At 35.0% G+C, this 25,731-nt stretch overlaps 1 protein-coding gene across 20 annotated transcripts in view; it reads right to left on the bottom strand.

Moving 5' to 3' along the window:
- Nucleotides 1-25,731, bottom strand: part of LOC140436621 (uncharacterized) — a 290,450-nt gene that overhangs the window by 47,378 nt on the left and 217,341 nt on the right. For 18 of the 20 annotated variants that reach the window (XM_072525593.1, XM_072525594.1, XM_072525595.1 and 15 more), the window contains 7 exons: nucleotides 19,156-19,314; nucleotides 18,822-19,034; nucleotides 18,027-18,488; nucleotides 17,019-17,969; nucleotides 16,615-16,962; nucleotides 12,725-13,231; nucleotides 816-3,431 (listed from right to left, as the gene is read on the bottom strand). In XM_072525593.1, coding sequence (XP_072381694.1) covers nucleotides 816-3,431; nucleotides 12,725-13,231; nucleotides 16,615-16,962; nucleotides 17,019-17,969; nucleotides 18,027-18,488; nucleotides 18,822-19,034; nucleotides 19,156-19,314 — 5,256 coding nt within the window. The remainder of the gene's footprint in view (nucleotides 1-815; nucleotides 3,432-12,724; nucleotides 13,232-16,614; nucleotides 16,963-17,018; nucleotides 17,970-18,026; nucleotides 18,489-18,821; nucleotides 19,035-19,155; nucleotides 19,315-25,731) is intronic. The other 2 variants (XM_072525598.1, XM_072525590.1) reach the window with 2 other exon arrangements.

Raw genomic sequence — 25,731 nt, 5'->3', positions numbered from 1 at the left:
ATTTGTATTTTTCCTTTAACTTTGTCGTAAGAGTACCTTGTAAATTTTAATGTTTTTTAACCTATAAATGTCATCTGTTGGTGTATAACTTTTCTATCAACTAAATACTCTGTTTAATCACCATTCTTTAATTTTAATTGTTTCAATTCAATTCTCATTTACTCTTTGTATACTAACTGTCATCTAATTACGAAATTTATTTGTGTAGTGGTACTTCCGGTCGTCAGTGTCAAATATCAAATCAAACGAATTGAACTCTCTTAAGTCCACCAAATCACAATTAGCATAACCATATTAAGCAGGTTCTCTTAGAACATCTTGAAATTATACTTTTTCTTACGAAATGTAACATGTAAGATTTAAGACATAGTAACATGTAAGAAGTGAATAAGGTAGACCATTTCACATTTGACACTTTCTTAACTTTTTAATATATGACTTTATTAAAAAATAAATTGAAATTAAAAAAAATATTTTTTATTGTACATAATATTTATGGGTTTCAGTCCATTCTTGTGGTGATAGTTACAAAAATTATTAAAACGTAAAGACAACAACGATGATTCTTATTAGAACGGCAAATATGTTCTGTATGATATGATAAATATGTAAAACGAAGGTACCAAACAATATTTTAGCATTAAAAATTAAATAAATAAATAAGTAAATAGCTTACTTAAACGACATTAATACTGTTTTTCATAATTATTGAATTCCCACAAACATATTAATATTAGTTAGATGACGATCAGTAAAAGCATAGAAGTTTTAATAAAGCTCTCGTGCAAAAATTTAGTAAATAGATGAATACTTACAGATAATGGAATTTCGTGTTGATGCGGAACACTACTTGACAATGGTTGAGACATCGGTATCGATATAGGCTGACTTGGTACCGACCCACTCATGGCAGATGATGATTGTTGAGGCATGGAAGAACTAATGTGGGAAATATTCATGGGGTGTGTAGCAGTAGGCACGTACTGTTGCGGTACCGAGGAAGGTACGTAGTTTTGTTGCTGTGATATAGAAGAAGCCTGTTGAGCTAGAACAGACTGAGGCTGACTTGTAGGATGAGGAATTTGTTGCTGCGTTTGTGGCAAATGTTGAGAAAACTGTTGGTGATGTTGAGGCGGTAGTTGTTGCTGAGATATCTGTGACTGCGCCGATAATTGCTGTTGTGGAACATTTATCTGCTGCTGAGACAGTTGTTGAGTCAAATGTGGCTGTGGTACAGGTTGCTGTTGTTGTGGGGGCAGCATTTGCTGCTGCGACAGCTGTTTCTGCGGCAGCTGTTGCGGCGGTAGCTGTTGCTGCGGTAGCTGTTGCTGTGGTATCTGTTGCTGCGGCAGCTGTTGCTGCGGCAGCTGTTGTTGCGGCAGCTGTTGTTGCGGCAGCTGTTGTTGTGGCAGTTGTTGTTGCGGTTGCTTTTGCTGCGGTAGCTGTTGCTGCGATAACTGTTGCTGCGGAAGTTGTTGCTGCGGTAACTGTTGCTGCGGTAGCTGTTGCTGCGGTAGCTGTTGCTGCGGTAGCTGTTGCTGCGATAGCTGTTGTTGAGGCAGCTGTTGCTGCGGTAGTTGTTGCTGCGGTAGTTGTTGGTGCTGGGAATACTGCTGTTGTTGAGATATCTGTTGTAGTTGAGGTTGCTGTTGCAACGGTTGCTGCTGCGGAGGTAAAGTCGCTTGTTGGTGTTGAGGTGGCAATTGTTGTAAGGATTGCTGCTGTTGTGGCAATTGCGGTAAAGATTGCTGTTGAGGCAATTGCGGTAAAGATTGCTGCTGTTGGGGCAACTGCGGTAAAGATTGCTGCTGTTGAGGTAAAGACGTTAGAGGCTGTTGTTGGGGCGGTTGATTCGTCGGTAATTGTTGAGATTGTTGCATAGGAGCTAAACTTGGTTGATGCTGTGGTACAGGCTGTTGAGGTTGTATTAAAGTTTGCTGAGTTGGCGGTTGCTGAGGTAAATTCTGAGAAACTGACATTTGTTGAGGTGGAGGTAACGTCTGCTGAGACTGTGGCGATGAAATAGTAAAGTTTTGTTGGGGAGTTTGCAAAGATTGTTGTGAAGGTTGTAAAGACTGTTGTGGAGGTTGTAATGGTTGCTGTGGCTGTGGAGGTTGTAATGGTTGTTGTGGAGGTTGTAGTGGCTGCTGTGGAGGTTGTAGTGGCTGCTGTGGAGGTTGTAGCGGCTGTTGCGATGATTGCATTGGCTGCTGTTGGGGCTGTAGTGGCTGTTGCGAAGGTTGACTCTGAGCTGGCTGTGGTATAAACTGAGACGGAGATGACTGTGCTGTTACAGTCGATGCCTTTGCACTAACATCGATGTTTGAAGATATCTTTTTAGTTTCAGCTTCTCCAGAATCCTTCTTAGGATGACTGCTGTGCTTTAGATTATCGAGACTAATTTTTAACTGCTCTAATGTATTAATGTGTTCAGGACCACACATTTGAACTGAATCGTCTTTGACCGCACTGCTTTCTTCTTTTAAAGAACATACGCTGATCTTTGGCTCTGAAGGTTTCTCTAACTCAAGCATATTTCTAGTAGTTTCTAAAGGAGCAGAGTTCTTTCTTAAAGGTTCTGTGGAAGCGATTACGTTACTGGGAATAACAGACTTTAATTCAGTTGATTGATGAATTATCTCTACTGGCTTTTCTACTAGTGGCACAACATCAGGAACATTCTGGGGTTTGGGCGCTACCTCGGTACCAAAATCTTTATCTTTTGGAAGATTCAATTGTCCAGACAATACAGGACTCACCAAAAATCTAGAAATTTTTCTCTGTGGTGGAAGCTTTAAGCTCTGATCCATAAGCTTCTCACTCTTTGCATCGACTTCGGGAGTTGAACACTTTTCATTTTTATTGTCTTCAAGTTTGACTTCTATGATTCTTTCTTTAGGAGATTCTACGTAATCATCTTTTTTAACATCTGAATTTTGATCTACTGACATGACGAATACCTTTAAGTTGACTTTTTGCCCAGGCATCGGAGTAAATTTACTAGTGTCTTTCTGAAGCAAACTGTCATTTAACTCAGCCTTAAAAGCGTCAGTATGATCACTACCATCTGAATCTAACAATCTAGGAGGACTACCGATTAGCATGTCGTTTCCTAGATCTGTAGGTATGATTGGACGCTGTATTGGTAAATCTATAGGAGGGGAAATAGCTGTCTCTGCAAGGTAGTTGACGGTATTTTGATCAACATGACCAGGTGATCTATTAACTATATAAGTATGTTCTGGTGTGTACTCAGAAGCTGTACTCGTCTTACGAGATACCGTTCCACTGGAATTCAAGCTCTCACGACATCTCAGATTCTGATAGATATTTTCCGACAAACTAGTTTTCATTCCATGAAACTCATCGTGGGTAGGTGAAGGATCGACGTACATAGATTTGACAAAGGTTTGTCCGCTGGAGTCGTCCCTCTGTGTGTACAAACAAATAAATTAATTCAAATTATCAAGTGTAATCACTTTTTACTATCACAAAACAGAGGAATCAATAAATGAGTTCAATAAGTTCTCCGGAAAAATCATCGTATATTATGGACCCTTTATTGAGGTAAAAGGAATATAAAAAAAGATCCAGAAAAATAAATACAAGAAATTAGAATTTTGCCTATTGAAAATTGCCTACTAGTGGTTATGAATTATATGTGATTATGTTCTAAATATCAAGAATATAAAGTGTGTATTAAGAATTTGTTAAGTGTGTAATAGTAGTATATATAATACATATATAAGTATTCTAGGAACAAGGACTAGCGCATAATAAATACTGTGTACTGGCAATACCTTCAAACGGGTATACTTGATCAGAACAAGGGCACTAGAGATTAGTAAAAGTGACAAAGGGAGGCCTTTAAAGAAAAATGGATTGAATAACGCACCATAAATACATTGGTAAACAAGACCTACAATTATTGTTTCTTCTTATAGTGTTACACCCCATCTTTATTGAAAGTTGAAAATGATTAGGGATAAATATTGGTGATCCTGGTACTTTCAGGACAGTACTTTTGATGTTTGGCTGTTGTTAGTCAAAATGATATTGGTTATTTTTAAAAAGTCAGAATAATAAGAGACAAGAGACTTCAATTAAACGATACAATTGAAATAAATAATAAATTAAGGGAACAAATACACATATTTAAACATCTGTTTCAATGTGTATATTTTTATATTGGGGCATGTGAAAAATGATAAATATTACCAATAAATATTAATATATCGAACAACGGAACACATTTTAAGATTCCTCCATGTAGTATAAAGTATTGTATATTATTTATAGGATGTGAATGAAAATGTTTTCATAAATATGTAAAGCTGAATATTTAGTAAGAACTAAGAATGATTCTCTATATAGCTAGGCACTTAAAAATTGATAACTCTATCACCATTGAATTCTACTTACTGACTATTTTCTACTGATTTCAAAACGTCTACTTCTAAAATGTTAGTAGATGGTACTTTTACAACATGTGAACATGTATTAATACGGATATTTATAACAGTCGAGATTTAAATTTAAGAAACAATTTCAATACATCCTAAATATTCCTAAGAGATTTCCAAAATTACTATTTTGTAGTATTCATAAAACAAAATAGTTTGAGCGTTCTTTACTAGATTAACTGTACTACGAGAACAAGGTGAAAATTTCGTGGCCTGACACAGATTTTTTTTTCAACCAGATTCAACCTAAGTTGGTAAGATTAGTAAACACTATAATAATATTAAAACTAACTATCCGCGCTTTACTATTCCTTTGGTTGTTTTGAGTGGACTAAAACGGATATAGAAAATCTTCAGTGAAAAGTACGAATGAACCACATGAAAGCACAAAAACATCATTCTCGTAGTGCAGTTGAAAGAACATTACCACGGTATTTAGGAGGAAGAGGACTTATGGATATAAATGAGCTATTGCAAATTTATGAACTCATTTTCGGATGCAGGCTGAAACATAAATTTTACATCGCGCGATTTGTGCAGTAGATGACACAACACTGCCTAAACTGAGAAAACTAGAATTGGCGCATAAATCACCTTTCTAAGGAAAAAAAATCCGCAGCTGGATGAGTAAACCTCTCCATGGGCAACGTCCTAATGAAGTCAGTCAAGACTAGTCGACAGTACGGCGTCGAACTATTGGTTGACATCAATAAATATGTTCTCTGAAACAGAAGGTTTCTTACTCGCCATTCGGGATCAGGTTACTGCAATCAAAAATTACCTAAAATATATTAACAAACACCCTCAGGTGCAAAACGACAAATGCCGATATGGATATCAAGCCCAAGAAATCATCCAACCTGGTATCGGAGGCTGCCAGGCATTTGTTGCAACTGAATATAAGAAATGGCATGACTTAGTAAGAAAGATCCTTCATCCTATTAAACTGGGAATTCTCCAAATCAAGCATCTTCCATATAATCAGTAGGTTCCTGAGAGTATGCTTGAGATAGACAACTACAACTTATACTGGGACCGCAATGTGCTCACAGGTCAAACAGTGGCACATAATAGACCAGCTCTCACACTAGTTATTAAATTAACGAGACAAATAGCACTAATTGATGTGGCGATACCTAACAAGTGCTAAATACAATGAAAAGATCGCAAAGTATAGATATCTAAAAATACAAATAAGGAGACAATGGAGAATGAAAACAGTGAAACAGACAGTACTCTATCTACTACTGGTGTTATTCCGAAAAACCTCCTTGAAAACATAATAAAGCTGTACTACTCTCGACATCAAGATGTGTACAAAAATTTTTGGGAGAAACTCCAGCGTACCAAATCACTTAGGCCCCGATAACACAGAAATTTCGATTGTTGCTGTTGATCGCAGTGCTCCAGAATTGGATACCATATTGCTCGCAGAACAGCTTTTTATAGTAGGATTTTATTATCCAAAGACAGCTGTGATTTCCAATGAGCCAATACAATTGATTAAACTTAATTCCTACTTGTTTTATCTTACTGAAGATATGATAAGAATTTGATCAAGGAAATAGTTTGTAGTTAGTTATGCAGCTGTTGAAAATAAACGAGTTTTACACTAAGGGTGTAGATAAGACTAAGAATTTTGGAAGAAAGGACACATTTTACACGAGGTCAGTATAACAGAGCCTCGTGCAGATTAATGACGTATTTAACAAATTCTAACGTTGCCCAGAAGATGTTTGTGATTCAAGAATATCCCAATCGATTTTTTATACAAAATTGTTGCCAAAAATGAAAGATTGATCAATTTACAGCTGCATCAACACAGCACTCCAAATAATTGGAAGAAGCCAATGACACTTGAAGAAACTTGTTATATATAACTGCTTGTTAGTATTTTTGTGATTCCAATGAAATTCTTTCAATGGACAACCTTCGAGTGGGTCAAAAAATTAATGGACGATATTCCGCAAATATTCTTGAACAGTAGATGAAAGAATTAGAAAGGGATGAGTTACTTAGAGATAAAAATCGCACACATCAGTTCAAGCAGTTGGTAGAAGCCAGTGGCTTTTAAAGAAACAAAGACAATTACTTTAAGTATTTTTTCGCATTCCAATGGAATTCTTTCAATTGATAACCTTCGAAAGGGCCAAACTATTAATGGATGATATAAGTATAAATTCTTGACTAGATCGATGAAACAATTAGAGAGAAAGAAGTGAATTCGTTAGATTCTAGAGGTTTATAGAAAGAGAAAAACATTGTGTAGATTTGTTCGAAGAGTGAACTTTTCACGTTACTCTCGTGTACAGTACTTTTGTACAAGATTAAATATTTTGGAGATAAGTTTGGGAATTCTTATATTACTACAAATATTAAAGTCTACATTGCAAACAGAAAAACTAAGAACTAATGTCTACTACAGTTATTACTAAACATTTTCTCGTCGTTCTTACATTGTAAGTACTTACCGATCTGTGCCTTCGATGTGTTTTTTTGTGGGAGTGCCTTGTGAGTGAGGCATGCCTAACCTTTTTGTTGCAGCGTGCAAAGAATTAATGATTGACTTTATTGTGCATGTTTTACAACGTGCAGCGACAATATATGAAAGTTTATGATTTTATAAAATTTTGTAGATATTCAAATAGTTGATATTTTCGAACATTTTCCTCATATCTAGGGAAATACGAGTTATGTATCATGCAGAAACTCTATAATATTATAGAGAGATACAAGAGAGTTCAAAAGGGTTAAATTTTTCCAGATTTGGAGAAATTTCAGAGAAAATTTAAAGTCAGTTCTGCACTTTTTTGACCTTAAAGAAAATCATTGCGGAATCACTTACTTTTCTTGAGTCGATTATCCTCGATTGGAAGTACTAACGTAAAGATGAGAAATGGGAGAGTTGATATTTGCCGGGAATTTTTTTAAAAGAATTTTTTTTTAAATGTCTTCGTGTTGCTCACAAATATATGTTTAATGTAACAAATAAAGGAAACTAGATTAGCTCCACCCACCAACTGAGACTATACACTTGTTGGATCAAATGGCATGATTAAAAATGACATAGGTATTAAGTAAAAACAATACAAACTAAACAATAACTCTCGAAATATACAAAAATACAAATTGAAGACACTGCAAGTGATTTTTATTTATATTTTATATGAAAAATATATTTCGTATGTCTTTATCGTATCTATAAATAAATATTTTTTTATATTCAGTTCGCAGAAGTTTTAGTAACAAGGTGGAAAAATGGTCTAATTGCAATTTATTTTTAATTTTGATATAAGGCAAGCTACTCAATGACACGAAATACAAAATCTACAAGTCAACTTAGTTTCGAATGATTCAATAATAAGGGACCATAGATAGTCTCTAAAATGTCTAAGAATGGATGCCCAAACAATAAAAAGACTGTAGATGAGAGTATTGAAAAATACGTAAACGAAAACTTTTCAATACGTGCAAGAACTGCAAGAAATTCTTCAATAATTATCTTGATAATTTAACGGATTATATTTTAGTTGTATAAAAAAATGCCATCTGGAACCTATGAAGGATGCATTAAACTATATCACAAGACAATCTAGTTGGAAAAGAGAATAGTTAGGTTAATTTTATAGAAAAGAAGATATATTATTAGTTTTAAATGTTTGTTAAAAAGAACAATTAAAAGAGTTTTAAATGTTTTGATTTTTAATAAAGATGAAGATGTTCGTATATTAAAATCTAAAAATAATAAAAAATCTGTACAAGCTTTTAATAAGTTTAAAATGGAAAAGAACCAATGTCATAGTTCTTTGTTAGAAAAATTATTCAATTATCATTGAACGCAAGCACATACCGACGGCTCTATTATTGGTCATTGGGTAAATGTGACGATTATATATATATATATATATATATATATATATTTATATATATATATATATATATATATATATATATATATATATATATAAATTGGTGTGTGTGGAACCAGTAGAAGTAGACATTAAAGACAAACAACCTGAAGAACAAGTAGGGTTCAGACCTGGACGATCTACCATTACTATCTATCCATCTTACTAGACTCGGAAAAAAGCATATGATAACGTACCGATGATTTCACAGTTGTGGAAGGAAATGACGAATTTGAAAGTAGATTCAGTTATTATTAAGGCCACAAACATGATATGAGGCAAACCTACAAGATTTAAAAATGGGGACAGAAATTACCTCTGCGTTTAAAACAAATAAAGGTTTGAGACAAGGATATAGTTGATCACCCATCATATTTAAAAGTTATCTAGACAGATCCCTAGAGAAATGGCTGAGGAAATTCCTAAGCATGGGAATAAAGGAGGAAGAACCAAAGCTTTATTGAACGGAAGCTGAATATCTCATAGTGGACAATGACGGAACACCCGATTTAAATGTAAAAAATGAAAAAATCAAGGGTGCAAAAACCTCCAATTATTTGGGGGTACTATACAAAGAAAACAAAGTAGCTATTAAATGTGGAAATAAAGCCTACAATCCATTTAAGACGACAAAAGGACTTCTACAAGGCTGTGCTACGTCCCCTACTCTGTTTAAAATATTCTTGGAAAAGACACTCAAACCATGGAGGAGAAAGTGCGAAGGAATGGGCATACCAGTAAGAGATGAATATCTATACACCTTAAGTTTTGCCGACGATCAAGTAGTCATCGCACAAGATGAAGAAGATCTCAGCTTTATGCTCAGAAAACTAGAAGAAGAATATAAAAACAACGGAATGGAAATAAACTTAGAGAAAACCGAATACCTAACAACAGAAAACAAGGATATGAGAAACCTAGAGATAGACGAGGGAAGACAAATAAATGGAACAGATAAATTCAAGTATTTAGGAACCATAATATCGAACCAGGGAACAACAGAAGAAGATATAAACAACAGACTGAGACAAACAAGAAACTGTATAAGACAACTAAACTCAGTGTTGTGGGATAAGAACATTACGATAAAGACAAAAAAGAGAATATATAACACCCTGACAAGAAGTATCCTGACATATGGGTCCGAAAACTGGACAATAAACAAGAGAAATAGAGGTAGAATAAGAGCAGTAGAAATGGAGTTCCTGAGAAGAAGCTGTAGACTTACAAAAAGAGACAGAATTGAAAACGCAGAGATTAAGCGGAGAATGGGAGTGCAATCAGACATAATCGACTATATAGAGGAGAAGAGACTATCCTGGTACGGCCACGTCAGAAGAGCGGACAGAGGACGCTGGATAAACAAAATCACAGAATGGAGCCCGATTGGAAGAAGAAAGAGAGGAAGACCCCGAAGGTCATTCAGAGATGAAATCGACGAGGCTATGGAGAAAAGAACCCTGCGAGATGGAGACTGGAATGACAGGGAAAATTGGAGAAAACGGTTGAGTGAAGGAAGACAGTGAAAACTGTGGAAATCCTTAGTAGTAGTAGTAGTATTTGGGGGTAATTTTTAATAAGAAAAGGAATAATAAGGGTAGAGCAATGACACGAGCGTTAATCTATTTTATCCTATACGGTTCGGAGGTTTGGAATGACGACACAGACGGATTATTTGGTAAATTGAAACTAGAAAGGGTCAGAAACGAGCGTGAAATGAAGCTAGATCGTAATATAGGCGAGGAGATTAAGAAAAGACAGTTGATATATTTCGGACACGTAAACAGGATGTAAGGATGCCTCCTTACTATTGTCAATACAATTAGATATATCAGATTGAATCAATCAATACGATCAGATTGAATTGCTCTGGGGCGTATCTAATGAAAAAAAGGATGTGGGAAAACAGAAGTTATGAAAGTTTGTATTTATGCCGTAGAATGAGTACAGCGACAATTTGGGTAAACTGCATAATACATAGAGGAGGCTCAACTTAGCCAGACTGGAAACGCAAACGAGGTGATGGAGAGGCCACTAAGATGGTGCAAAATGTACAAAAAGTTCGAATTAAGCGTATTATTTTAGTGCAGAAGAGATTGCTTCTTTTTAATTACAATTGGTTTCTATATTTATCGATTCATTAGTTTTCGTGAAGATATATCACACCTTTGGGGAAGCACTGACAAAGTGCAAATTTAATTGTTAACAAAACGCATTTTAAGATTTGAAAATTAGCAGTCTTTGACTTTGTCGCACCAAGAAAAGAAGGTAAACACCGAAATGCAGCAACGAAATACACAACATCTAGCGAAATAGGGAAGAGTTACAATTCTGACTTTGTGTCCCAAGACAAAGACAACTATTAGGAACATCGTTGTGTTGATACCTCAATTTGTGAAAAATTTGCACTTGGCTCATTGTTTCCTTACGTATAAAATGGTAAAAACCAGGTAAAAGTATTGTACTATTATTACAAACTTGTATGGATTTTTCTAAAAAAAACTATCAAATATCAAGTCACAGATGATTTATAGAATATTTTCTACGTATTGCTTCTGTGCATTTATTATAAGTGACATTTGCTTTTGAAAGTATGTGAATAAATATCAAGTGCTTTTCAATTTGGTGATACTACACCCATATATAGCTTATTATTGGTTTTTTTTTGCTAACGCATAATGTTTTTTCATTCAAAAGACCTTATCCAGGATTTGTTCCTCATTAAAAATATTATTCAATATTTTTCGATGTCGCCTTGGAAAGACGTAAAACTTTTATAGGGGAGAAAGATTATTTTGCCTATAAATTGTACCATCAATAAACCCCATCGAAAGCAAAATATTATTAGATTATTACTTGTTTATAAACCTGCTTACACATGTTAATGTTTCAGAATAAAACTGTTTAATTAAATCCTAAATTGATTGCAGATTCAGTTCATTTTGATCTTACAGTTTAAGGCCAACAAAGATAGTTGTTTTGACAGTGGATAGGTCTTTTAAAAGTCTGTGTTGCTGTAACGTAGCAGTAGAAACGAGAATTAAAATCTGGAAATATTTTCAGTGGATTTTGAGCATGACTTAAAAAATTAACGAATATCACATTGATCGGCAAGAAAGAAAGTACAAAACAGACCAGAATGGTGGATAAGAATCCTGGTACAGGACCAAAAAGGGTTTAAATAATATATCTCAGGGGTATACTAAGTTTTGCACATAGTCATCTAGCGAAAGATATTTGGCTTCGTAATTTTCGTAAATTTTGACATTTCTTATGGTAAGCAACATTGACACTCTTCAAAAAATGGAAATTTATTGTGAAAATTTTCGTACGATGAAAATTAGCCTAACTAAACAACAAAGGGCCGATCGAGTTCATCTTGATTTTCGTGATAGAGCACCAGGCATCATCGTAACCGGCTCAGTGACCAATTCCATGAAGGTCATCCGGTCACAGCAGTTGTTCCAGAAAATATTGATGCTGTGAGCTTGCTTACCTAGAATGATTACCTAGTGCGACATAGACAATGTCTGTGCAGTCGTTGGATTCCCAATAATTTATTTGCTGTGCATAAGAAGGCACCTATCGATTGGTATCACGCTACACTCAAACGATTTAATGGAGGCAGCTCAAAGTTGGTATGGAATATCGTGACTGGCGATGAAACGTAAACAAATTTAAGAAACCTAATCAATCAAAAGTATCAAAACTGTAATCTTAGTATTGCAATAGCGTTCTTGAGCTATGCCGAATGCGATAAGTATGGGTCAATCACTTTTAACTGCCGAATTAGACATTAAGCTTTTGTTTTGGTGTTACACCGTTTCTGTTTTAAAAATTGTACTGTCAATATCTCCATTAGTAAACATTTAACTGCGAGAAAATTTTCGTCCTCTTGAAATAAATGAAAAAAATAGCGCAATTTCTACATTTAAAACTAAGATACTTCCAATCTTGTTTAATTACTATTTAGAATCTGGTTAGCATTGCTGAAAAACTTTCCATCTTGACCGAAATTTCAATGACAGTGATTTCACTACAACAGCAAATAACATATTAAACCATACTACAAAACAAAAAAAAAACAATACAATTCCTTAGTCCAGAAAAAAAAATAACGAAATGTAAACTATACTTTTCACGTTTTTGGCATACAGCGAAATCACTTAAACTTTCTACTCCTAAAAACAACGGCTTCGGATTTATATAATTTGACTTCCACGATATTGATTTAAAATTATTAAAAAACTATATCTGCAACCATTTTAGTCAAATTCATCTCTAACCCGCCTATTACCACAACAAAATCCTACACCGAAAGGCTAATTTTAAGTTCACTAAAAGACTACATACCTTCTGCACGTACGTCCACTGTTTAACTTTACCAGCTTCAGACATTTTATCCGGATGCGCATTAAGTTTATCGATAACGTCCTGTAAGTGGTCCTTCAGCTCTTTGTGCGGCTCGTCCAACACCTCCTGCTTGATCATCTTCTCGATGATATCCGAGGGCCTGGTTTCAAATCTGTTAAACTTAAAACTAACCGATTTCTGTTTGCAAAGTAGCTGGCATTCGACGATGCCGTCGGGCTGAACGTTGTCAACGATCAGTTGGTACTTTAGAGAGCTTCGTTTTCTCCTAGGCTTCTCATCTGAAGAAGTCGAGGAGATGTCTCGAGTTTGACTTACTTGTTGTTCGTTTAGATCGAATTCTTGGACGGCGTTGATGATTTCCTGCGACGGTTTGTGGCCGAGAGATTCGACTGATAGGATCGTCTCCAACGGGGTCTGGTATGCCGGAAGGGCGTTCACATTTTCTACGGTGAGAGGTTGAGATTCCTGGTACTGTGAGACCGGAACCTTTAACGAAACATTTCAAACGGTAAGTGCAATGGTAAAAGCGAATATTTCAAATTAAAATAATGGTTTTGCTACATAAGATAAAAGATACAGACAATTTGCTAATTGTATTAAAAGTAATGAAAATAGGTAAGTAATTTTAAAAAAATAATGCAAATATTTGTACAACCATTTGCATATATTGTAACATAGAAGAATACGGAGTATACTATTCAGGATCAGAAAATGGTAAATATTATAAGACGTTATTATAAGAAATCAAATAGACTATATACTTGTTAACAAAAGATATCGAAATAGTTTCAACAGTGTTAAAAACTACACAGGCGCTGATATTCAATCTGACCACAATCCTTTAGTGGGCGTGTATAGAACCAAGTTAAAGAAAACACGCGAAAAAATTGTAAAAAAACATGACATGAGAAAACTGAATTGTAGTCCAGTAAAAGAAATAGTCAGCAAAACAATAAATAGAAAATTCAAAGAAATCCATAATACAACCGAAAGTACAGAAGACAAGATAGAATCCCTTAATAAAACGATAGACGACATTAAAGACAAGAAGGTAAGAATAAGACATGGATGACGACACAGATTCTGCAGCTGGTGGAAGAAGGAAGGAAAAACAAGAACAATAACTCTATGTATAAAACATTGCAACGAAACATACAGAGAACAGAGAAGCCAAACAGAAAGAACTGGAGAAAAAATGCCAAGAAATCGAAATTCCGACTTCAACGTGCATAAAAAGGTAAGAGAAATTACAGGCAAATGTAAAAACAGAAGAGTAAGTAAACTTGTTAATGACAACGGAGAGGTAATCGTGGACAAAGAGAGTATTTTTAATACTTTGAAATTTATTTTTTGATGAGAAGGAGAACCAGTCTCCAATACCTACGGAAACAGGACCACCCATACTAGTGGCAGAAATAAGAGCAGCCATATCACTTTACGTAGACGTATATTCTGGCTGGTCAATCTTTGGAAGTGGACTGGTCTAACGTCAACCGATCTATTTAGAGCTGCTGTGATAGAATAAGATGGGCCAATGTGGTCGCCAACTACTTCGATCTGGATATTGTACGGAGTGACGAATTTTTAAAGTATAGACAGTTACGGTGTCGAGCGGAAGGATGCAAGGAAGACCATAGGCGTCGAGGTTTTTAGATAAATATTTACAGCAATTTTATTAATAATAATATTTATTTTGTGAGTACCTTAAAAATATTTTTAAAACAGACTAATAAAATTTTAAAATTTATTATATTAAATAGTACATTTTTCCAAGTGAATGAATTACTTTATTATCATTTTCGGGTTCAAATATAAAAGAATCGAAATAAAATTCACAATAAAATTAAACGGCGTCATCAAATAACACATGTGTGTTCCCAAAGATATCAACAACACAATCAAATTTCATCTTACGTTCTTGGTGAAAACTCACGAAAATACTTCAAATTGAATTAATAATCAATTTTACATCAACTTACTTTTACTCAACATCAGAAATGTCTGAGTATCGCTATCTGCCCCGAGTTAAGCGACAATGGGTTCCATAATGATATCTGCCTGTATATCTAAATTCCACATCTTTTCTTCTTCTTTCTGCGTGTGAAAGATGCACTTTTGCCAGTTCTTTGGGATAACGTTATTTATGGCTTTATGGCTTCGTGGAAGAGCACTTTTACATCACATAACTTGAGGTAGTATTTCTTCTTGCTACCTCCTTTTTTACTTGTGCTCAAATTAGGTCAATAGGATTAAGCTCACAATGGTATGGTGGTAATCGGTGAACAAAAACTCCATCGTTACAAGCCATTTCATCAACAACATATTTTTGAAATTTTTGTTGTTGTCGTGCAATATTTAGTAACTCCGGCTTAACCAGAGACTTGTCATGCCCAATTTCTTTCCTATCTAGCCATTCACTTATTTCTCCTTTTCGCCAACTTGTTGTTGGAAGTCTTTCTATTTGACGACTATGATAGGAAGCATTATCTAAAATGATTATAATATTAAATTTTTATCAATATAACGAAAACTAGGTTTCAAATTTCTCAGCATTCATGTCCTCGGGATAATCTCCCGATTTTTTTGAATTCAAAAACTGAGAGTCCTCCAGGAAGAAAACCATGTTCACTACCAATATGTGTTATTATTAGACGTCGGCGCTTACCTGAGACCTTCAACGAACGACTGCTTTTAATATTTGAATCGTGCCAAACCTTGTTTACGGTATGACCTTCGTTCAATCAAGTCTCATCTAAATAATAGAGTTTTCTTTTTTCACTACGATATTGACGAACCTTATTAAGATAATTACGACGCCATATAACAATCTCACTTTTTTTTAATAAACTGCTTTGTCGACATTGTTTACATATATCGACATATATTTAAAATTCATTAAATGAAGTATACGCAGTATTACCTCCCGTGAGATTTTTGGTAAAGTGGCATCATTGCCGATTTCCGCAGAAATTTTCTTAACGTTGGAATTTCATTCCTAAAGAAAAATGAATGAATTTTTGACAAATAATCCTTCGTACTTCATCATCTAAGACTATTGGTTTTCTCCCCCTTGTTTCTTTGTGTTCTTCCTGAACACTTTCTTTGTTTTCTTTTAAAAGTTTATGTATGCTACTCTCAGATACTTACGTTACTATGCTGCAAAGAGAAACAGCATCCGAAACATTGAATTTTTCTCGTTTCGTAACACCTTAGAGAATATTCATCACAACAATTTTTATCCCTGGAGTTATTCTTAAAGATTAAAGATTAAATTCGCGTCCTTAAATATTCAATGCTGCAATACATTTTAACAAAATCAATAATTGAATATTATTAATAAACGTATATGTACTGAACAAATAAATTTAAAAAAATAAACACTACTTACCTTCCAAAGTCTACCGTAAAATACAAAATAATTTATAAGTAAACACAATAACACACATTCACAATCCCCTATATAATATAGCTATAAGAAACACACTTATAAAATTAAATAACAAAGTATTCTTGTTTGCCAATGTGATACGCCAGAGACGAAACCTAAACTGATAACGAGAGAGAAATTGAATCTTTTGTAAACATGTGTTTTGAAAATTTCCGACAATTCTCTGCGTACTTTCGAAGAACCGATAATTTTAGAGGCTCAGGGAGCAAGTTTACAGTTCAGTTCAATGTCTTACTAAGCGGCATATATAACCTAACATAAATAAAGAAATTTTAAGAAATGTATATGAATTAAATTTTGCCGCTGTGGTACGTTGTAGTCCAATACTAACGATTACTCACTTTTTATTATTTCCAGTTCGCACTTTTTTTTAGAAGATAGGCACATTTAGAAGAAGATGATAATAATAAAATTAACTTACTGGAGCTGCCTGGACTTGAGGAACATATTCTTGACTAGGTACTTCGGTAATATGTTGCTGTTGGATCGAACTCTGTATGTAATCCTGTACTGAAGCGGGTTGAGAAATAGTCGATAGTCTCCTATGATCTGTTGCTGGCTCGAAACTAGCCATCGGAGGTAAAGAAACGGTCGAAGTTCGATGCTGTTCTGGTGGTTTAGTTGCCTGCATGTGCTGTTGAGCTAATTTCTGCTGAAGTTCTACCAGGTTCATGGGAGGCGTACCGACGCTCATGGTAGGCTCGCTCTGTACTACCTGTTGTGGTATTGGCTGTTGCTGGCTGGGCTGCTGAGGAATATACTGAGGTGGCTGTAGAATACACGTGTTTATTATAACTTATTAAAACAAACAAACAAAATACTAACCTGTTGCTGTGTCTGTTCCATGGATTGAACTTGTTGTGAAGGATCAATACTTTGGGGAATATACTGCTGGGTAGGCTCTATCTTTTGTTGCATATACTGTTGATTAGGGTCAATACTTTGCTGTTGCATATACTGTTGAGTAGGTTCTATTGGTTGCTGAATATACTGTTGGGAATGATCGATATTTTGAGGTTGAACATACTGTTGCTGATAAACCTGTTGCTGTTCTGGTTGTTGATACGGTTGTCCTTGATAGGTCTGTTGCGGCTGTTGTGTATAATTAACTTGCTGTTGTTGGGTATAAGTGGGCTGTTGGGGGGGTTGCTGCTGTTGTTGTGTCGGGTAACTGCTCTGTTGATGAGCGGTTGTTGGTTGAGGATAACTCTGTTGATAAGATTGTTGAGTTGCGAAATTTGGTTGTTGAGTTTGTTGTGGTACATGTTGATAAGTAGCTTGTGGTTGAGTCTGCTGTTGAGGAAAGCTCTGTTGTTGCTGTACATACTGCTGTCCCATTTCCTGAGTAATCTGAGTCATAGTACCTGGAATAATATGCATCATGGGTTCCTGTTGACTTGGCTGATAACTTTGTTGCTGCTGGTAGTTCTGCTGCTGGTAATTTTGACTGTCTTGTGGTTGATAAGTTTGCTGAGGTGGATAACTCGCAGGCGATTGTTGGTAGGTCTGTTGTTGTTGATAGTTTGGGGGTTGGTGTTGCACTACTTGTGCATATGTCGGCTGCTGCTGCTGTTGTTGTTGTTGGTAAGTCTGTTGGAAATTGGCAAGAGACTGTTGTTGGTCTTGCATAATTCCTGGTGGAATTTTATCCATTTGACTATCAACGCTTAGTCTGTGTTCATGATGTTGAGGAGCCGGATGAAGCAATTCCGGTTGAGATACACTAGATATTTTATGGGTGTCCTGTTGTTGTTGTTGCTGCTGCTGAGACTGCACCTAAATAAAATATTTAATATAATAAAGACACTTTATAGAAAAAGAGAACTAATTCACCTGTAGGTACTCAGCCTGTTGCGGTTGTCCGTCCAAATAGTTTTGCTGCACAAAATGAGTCGGAGCGGACTGTTTGTGAATAATAGTTTGTTGTTGCACTGGCTCTACAGAAGGTTGTCTCTGTATTACTGGAGTATTCTGAAGCTGATCCTGCGGTATCTGCTGTGGTTGTTGAAAAGCTTGCTGTTGCTCCGGTTGCTGCATAATAGGGTGCTGTTGTTGATAAATAACTGTTCCATCCCCTTGTTGCGTTGGTTGAGGCTGTTGTTGCTGCTGTTGTGCCTGCTGTTGTTGCTGCTGTTGGATATACTGGTTTTGCATAGCCTGAACCTGTTCCTGTTGTTGTTGCTGTTGTTGAGCCTGTTGCTCTATGCTTTGTTGTTGTTGATATTGTTGTTCTTGCTGATACTGCATTTGTTGCTGTTCATTGGTCTGCTCAAAAATAAAATTAATCCTTAAATCCTTAGAGTTAAAGATTTAAGCACAAACAAAAAATTAAAAGAGAAAGAAAAGCAAAAATGAAGTAAAAGGAAACAAAAAATAAAGTGAGGCAAAGAAAGTTGTGACAATGAACAAGGGCAAAAAAAAAGAAAAATAACTAAGTATATCACAGATAAAAAGATAATGTAAGTAAAGATAAGCTGAGCTAAGATAAGCTAATAAGAGGCAAAGAAACTTGTGACAATGAACAAGGGCAAAAAAAAGAAAAATAACTAAGTATATCACAGATAAAAAGATAATGTAAGTAAAGATAAGCTGCTGTACAAACGGAACACTACATGATTTTTTACTTACTTGTATAACAGTTTGTCCTTGTGAGTAGCTCTGTTGCTGATAAGTCTGCTGTTGGGTGTACTGCGGAGGTTGCTGTGCCTGAGGATAACCCGTCATTGTTTGAGGTTGAGATTGCTGTTGGGGTTGCTGCTGAGGCTGTGGAGGTTGTTGAGACACTGCGGTTTGTGCCTGTTGTTGTTGTTGTTGCTGTTGTTGAGACATTTGCTGTTCGACCTATGTATAGATATTAGACGAATTAGCAAAAAACCTTAGATCAACAAATATAGAGTAAAATAAAAGAATACCAGAAAGGCTCAGTATGTAAGTAAAAAAAGAAGAACCCAAAATAATGTACCTGTTGTTGTATGCAATATTGCTGATACTGCAACTGTTGAGCCAGAGCTTCCTCCTCTTTGGTTTTCTTTTCCCTTTCCTTCGTAATTTGAGTTATTTGGGTCTTTAATAATTGTGCAACAGTCTTTGCATCATCTTCAAATATTATTCCAGACTTTGCCTAAATGAAAATAGGAAAATTAGCTATGATATATACATGAAAACTAAATCAGTTAAATAGTTAAGTATGTCATAAAGCGATCAACTTACTTACACATATTAATAAAACTAAATACGATTGTCGGTTCAAGTAGTAAAGTAATTCAAAAAGAATCTGTGCGTCAAACAGCATTTGAAATTTTAACATAAACGAGCTGCCAAACCATTGTGTCACTGTCATATATGACATATTGACGTAAAGTTTACAGGAGTGTACAAAAATTAATTCAATATATCTTATTCTTTTTTTTGATAGCTTTAGCTTCCAGGGCTATTCATCCAAGATCTGTATATAATTATTGATTGCAGAGGAACCGTACCTGAAGTACTTGTGAGCTTAGCTCATAGCTCCCAACCTGCAACGATGATTTCGTCATTTTGTAACGACGTTAATTATGTCAGAAGACGTAGTATTGTTTAGGTCCATCTATATGTTTTAAGCAATAGCACTACACTATGAAATACTTCTATATTCGAGAAAATGTACTATAGAGTGTATAAATAAACTGTTTAAAATAAAATGTTAAAATTTTTTAACTGTAAGCAACGTATTTAACTTGAAAATCTTTGGGGGATGACTTTAGTTCATCTGTAATAGATAATTTTCTCCCACAGTTTTATCATTGCCACAACTCTGGTGTGGCTCAGAATCCATACCAGTTTAATTTCCTTCTGACCTTAGTGGAGATTCATAATTTTCTAATTATATGAAGGGTGAGGGAATCTGTGGAGGTTTTATAACTAGTTCTGGTGATTTTCTCCAGAGAACTTTTTGAGTCACTACAAATAATAGTTTATGTGAAGTGATCCTGGTGTATTAACTTAACTTCTGCTTTGGTGGCAAAAACCTCAGTTGAGCATATACAATTATTAGAAAATAATATTTTTGCAATTAATTCTGTGACACCTTTTAGGTTACACATATACCGACGTTGTCCTGTTCATCCTTGAATCCATCTGTGAAGATAATTTAAATTCTAACTAATTTTCATTGTACTTTGACAAAAGCGGCTTGCTTGCTTTTCCCTTTTTCTTAATTGATAATTTCATTAGACAGGGAGATATCTGAATACTGGGAGAAAAAGGAATTGTAACGCCTGGTGTAAAGTATTATAGACAGCTGCCAATATTGGAGAAAACATTTCCATCTTCAAAAGATAAAATGCGTTAAGAGGGCATTATCCAATTGTTCGATATATAAATATGTCGGGTTATTATACGCTAGAACATTTATATCCCATCACAATCCTAAGCGCTCATTACTTTAATCTATTCAACCTTCGAATAAAGAACTAACATAGCCCCCAAGTAGAATTGAGAGCCATAGCCACGGTGGGATCTAAAAAAAGCTTTGATAAGGATGAGCAAAAAATTAGGGTATGCTCCCTGCCATGGTCGACACGTACCTGGTACTTGGTCAATGGCCTTCTGAACCATCCATTATATCTGATATTTCCATGATAATGTGTTATCCATAATAACTTCCAAATGCAGGACATCCCTTATCCATAGCTACAAATATGTTCATCCAAATCTGAGCATTACATACTCCAGGAAAATAATATGGCTTAATTTTTATTTTATGCTCATCACATATAAATGCTAAAAATTTTCTGGGTAATACTTTCGATTTTAAGTTTTTGAATAGCTTCGGTCAAACTGTTACCAAAAAAAAAGGTAACTTCATCTGCATATTGCCTCATAAAAACATATATCATCACGTTTCTATAAGTTGAAAGACACCGGATCACTTACAGACATCGAACGATTAGACATAAGCTGTTTGATTAGTTGATAAGAGTTAATGGAAAATTCAGGTCTTCCAAAGTATTTAGTAGTTGAATAATTGAAACTTTGTGCATTTTACGTCTAATCAACGATTGTATGCTGGCATCATAAGTTTTCATGCGACTATTTTCTCGAATTGGCTTGATTTTGTTATGTTTCTTGTGACTTGAAAATTGACCGCTTTCCATTTCTTAATGCTTTGCTTGCTTCTGCCATAGCAGCAGTTACATTCATAGATTTTTCAAAGTAATTAAAAACATTGACCACCATTTGTTTTTCTTTATGGCTAAATCTCCCACCAAACAACAATTTGTGAAAAATAATACGGAATGTAATAAATAACGAAAGCAAGAAACTGAAACGACGCCATATTGAGAGACGCCATAACCACAGAACACACGAACACAACATTCAGATGCTTGACAGAAAATGGAACTAGCGGCAACGCAACGGTAAATAAGCATTACACTCATTGAAAAATGTAAGAATGGTAAAAGAGTTATATAACCTTACATAAGAGGTAAAAGAATTAAGAGACCATAATGAATAAAAAACATGAAACGGGGCATAAGTAGATATTGCGGCACTTGGCGCTGGGAAAATTTTACCGACCGTGGGAAAAAGCGGCATCCTTTGATGTTTGCACCTGCTCAGGTGTTCGGGTGACATCACGCTTACTGACAAGTCGAATCATTTTTTCTTTTCCTTTCTTTCCTCTTCTTCTTTTTTCTTTCGCTAATCTGTTCATCTCATGTTACCTTCTTCTATTCACTAATTGAACGTTCACTGCTTGACAGGGGAACTCAATATTTTATACACTGTTACATATAAGCTTTCGTTCTTTCGTCTAGTGCTCGACACATATTTTTTCGCCCAGTACTCTACATAGGTCTACGATTCTTTCCTCCAGTGCTATACATAGGTCTACGATTGTTTCCTCCAATGCTTTATACAGGTCTTCTTTTTTTTGTCCACGGCTAGACACAGATCTTGTCGCAAATCATCAAAGTGGTGTCCCACTGCCCAAATTAGATAACCAATATTTTCTTCTTTTCGTCCGTTGTCTACTTTTATATTTAGATGCTGATATATACAAGGTAAGGTGAGAAAACACAATTCATGTTACAGTGATAGTGGGGATATGATCACAGACGGTTCTTCGATAACCATCAGACAACAATTCCCCGATGCATATTAAAACATACAGAGAACACTTTACGTACTCAACTCAATAAGTGACAGCCCGGTTTGTAAGCGAGTCTGACAGACACCCTAAGTTTACAGTACTACTCCCACAATGTGGTACCTGGCGTGTTTCTGTGCGGCAAAAGTGGACCATCCGTTTATACTATAAAGGGGCCACCAAATATTCAACGTTGAAATGTGATATAATGTATCAATATGATCAATTATTAAAGAATAGTGACCAAAACTCTTGCGAGTTGCATACTATATTTTATCTACGATCATAAGTTAATTATTTTAAAAAAAATCCAGAGTATATAATATACAGAAGAAATTTAAAAGGACAGATTGAACAAAAATTCAGTCTTATCAGCAGTCAGTACGGAGAAGGTGCTACTGACAGAAAATGATATTAAAATGGTAGGTAAGCGAAGGAATGAAATTGAGTGAATATATTATGAAAAAAAAAACATATATTGAAGGCAAACGTAACCAATTCGGTTCGAACAAATTTTGTTCTTAACAGCATCCACCGCTAGTCGGTACGGTTACACGACCGCCGGAAGAGGTTTTGTTAGTATGGGACAAACAGTCAGTATGAAAGCGAAATGATTGTCTTTTTTCCATCACACACTTAAATAAACATTTTTATTGATTTTATTAGAAGATACTTAAACTGAAAACTAAACTCCTGTTGGGTAACTGGCCATTAAAAACATACTTAAAAATTAACTCAGGAAAGCAGACCATTAAGATTTGTCGATCGATTTTCTTATTATTATTTTAGGTGACAACACGAACACTAGATCCTAATTTAATAAGATCGGTTCATAATTCGCCAATGGTCCATATCACATATCTTTGTGAATATTAAGTTTCAGTAGATGTTTTTTACGATCTAATGCTAGACAACTTTGTTACATTTTATTAAAAAGATGGCAACATGAACACTAAATCCTAATTGAATAAGATCGGTTCCTAATTTGCCAGTGGTCCACATCAGATATCTTTGTGAATAATATGTTTTAGTAGACGTCTTTTTACAATCTGAGGCTAGACAACTTTTTTTTTACAATTTAGTAAAAAAGTGGCAGCACGAACACTAGATCCTAATTTAATAAGATCGGTTCATAATTCGCCAGTGGTCCATATCAGATATCTTTTGTGAATAATATGTTTTAGTAGACGTCTTTTTACAATCTGAGGCTAGACAACTTTTTTTTACAATTCAGTAAAAAAGTGGCAGCACGAACACTAGATCCTAATTTAATAAGATCGGTTCATAATTCGCCAGTGGTCCATATCAGATATCTTTGTGAATAATATGTTTTAGTAGACGTCTTTTTACAATTTGAGGCTAGACAACTTTTTTGTTACATTTTATTAAAAAAAGTGACAACACGAGCACTAGATCCTAATTTAATAAGATCGGTTCATAATTCACCAGTAATCCATATCAGATATCTTTTGTGAATAATATGTTTCAGTAGACGTCTTTTACGATCTGATGCTAGACAACTTTTTTTACATTTTTATCAGATAAAAACGTAACAACTCGAACACTAGATCCTAATTTAATAAGATCGGTTGATAATTCGCCAATGGTCCATATCAGATATCTTTGTGAATAATATGTTTCAGTAGACATCTTTTACGATCTAATGCTAGACAACTCTTTGTTACGTTTTTATCAGAAAAATATGGCAACACGAACACTAGATCCTAATTTAATAAGATCGGTTCATAATTCGCCAATGGTCCATATCAGATATCTTTGTGAATAATATGTTTCAGTAGACGTCTTTACGATCTGATGCTAGACATATTTTTGTTACATTTTTATTAGAAAAAGGTGGCAACAGGAACACTTGATCTTAATTTATTAAGATCAGTTCATAATTCACCAGTAGTCGCTAACGGATATCTTTTGGTAGTCTTAACATCTTCTAAAACTTAATGAACAAATTTTATGATATTTAACCCTAATATGCTATACATCGTTTTAAGATCTTTAAATTAATCAGTAACTCATAACAGATACCTGGTAACGTTGTTTTACTATAAAAATTTTAAAAGCCAACTACAATATGTGATAGAAAAACAGACAACCAAATAGACGCTGGATAATAGAGAACGGAAAACTAATTTATGAAAAATTCTTAAAAGACACATTTAATACTAATATAAAATATGTACATATAACTAAATAATAAAAAGCCGTGTATTAAAACTACAATAATCAATAATATTAACACTATAAATAAATTTATACATATTTTTAAATTTTCATTTTCTTATAACCAAAAGGAACGGAACTAAAATCTTCTAAAAATGTTCTTTTTGTAGAATGTGGTCGATAATTTTTATGGATTTCCTGTGTTATGACTTGATGTTCTGTTGTTCGTCTAACTTGTTTACTTATGATTTTAATACCTTCCGACTTTACAAGTACCATCTTTTTAATAGTATCAAAATTAATTAATTGCGAGTTTAAATAATTAAGGGAAATTCCCTTAACTTTGCAACAAAATTTTTCGTCACCATTAGGAAGTATGTATTTATAAGCATAATTTTTGGGGCCTCCAGAAACGAACTCCGAAATATGACCACCACTTAGCTCATCAGTTAAATCACCAATACAGTCACCGGTAGGAAGATCAGGCAGACCGTCTCTGGAAATGTACACAATTGAATCGGTATCATAATATAAAGTACGCTCGCCCACCATGTCTAAATAGGAATACAGTTTGAGGCGGGCTAGAGCCGTAACGTATGAGGCCAGAACGACGTTTACAGTGGAAGACATTGAAAATGCTTCTTCCACATACTCCCACGTAACAACCAGTGTTTCCTCGTTTACAGGAACCACAGTATTTACATAGATCGAGGGATTAATCATCATAGCAAAGAATTCTTTAGGATTGTTTACAATAGAAGTTTTGGGAAGATTTTCTCGCTGTGCAAATTTACCCCAGAACGAATTAAGCATTAATTTAGCTAACGATCTAAGGCCAGGATTCGCCGTTATTTCGGTAAACTCTAACCGAACGTCTTCTATCTGGAGAAACTGTTCGATGTATCGGTTTTTTTCTTCGGCTGTTACACAACCACGGGGCCATCCTGAAGCTTGCTGCTTGATTTTGATGAATTTATTCATCATGTCGGAAAAGAGACCATTTTGATGTTTTGACAATTCACGGGTTTCGTACGACCAGATTTCGTAGGTCTCAACTATTTTGTAACCCTTTTCCAAAGCTTTTACAACTTCTTCAATTACCCATGTTCCTGTAAGTGACTTCTGTTCGTCGGAATGCTGACATTCTCCTTGCATAAAGTCCTCGCTGCATTTACGACAAAGAACAAACATGCATTTATTGTTTATTTTTGCGGGTAGAACAGGATGATA

The sequence above is a fragment of the Diabrotica undecimpunctata genome, chromosome 3 (assembly GCF_040954645.1).
Source record: "Diabrotica undecimpunctata isolate CICGRU chromosome 3, icDiaUnde3, whole genome shotgun sequence".
Lineage (NCBI taxonomy): Eukaryota > Metazoa > Arthropoda > Insecta > Coleoptera > Chrysomelidae > Diabrotica > Diabrotica undecimpunctata.
Note: the sequence above shows the minus strand (reverse complement) of the source record. Positions and strands in the feature narration are given on the sequence as shown.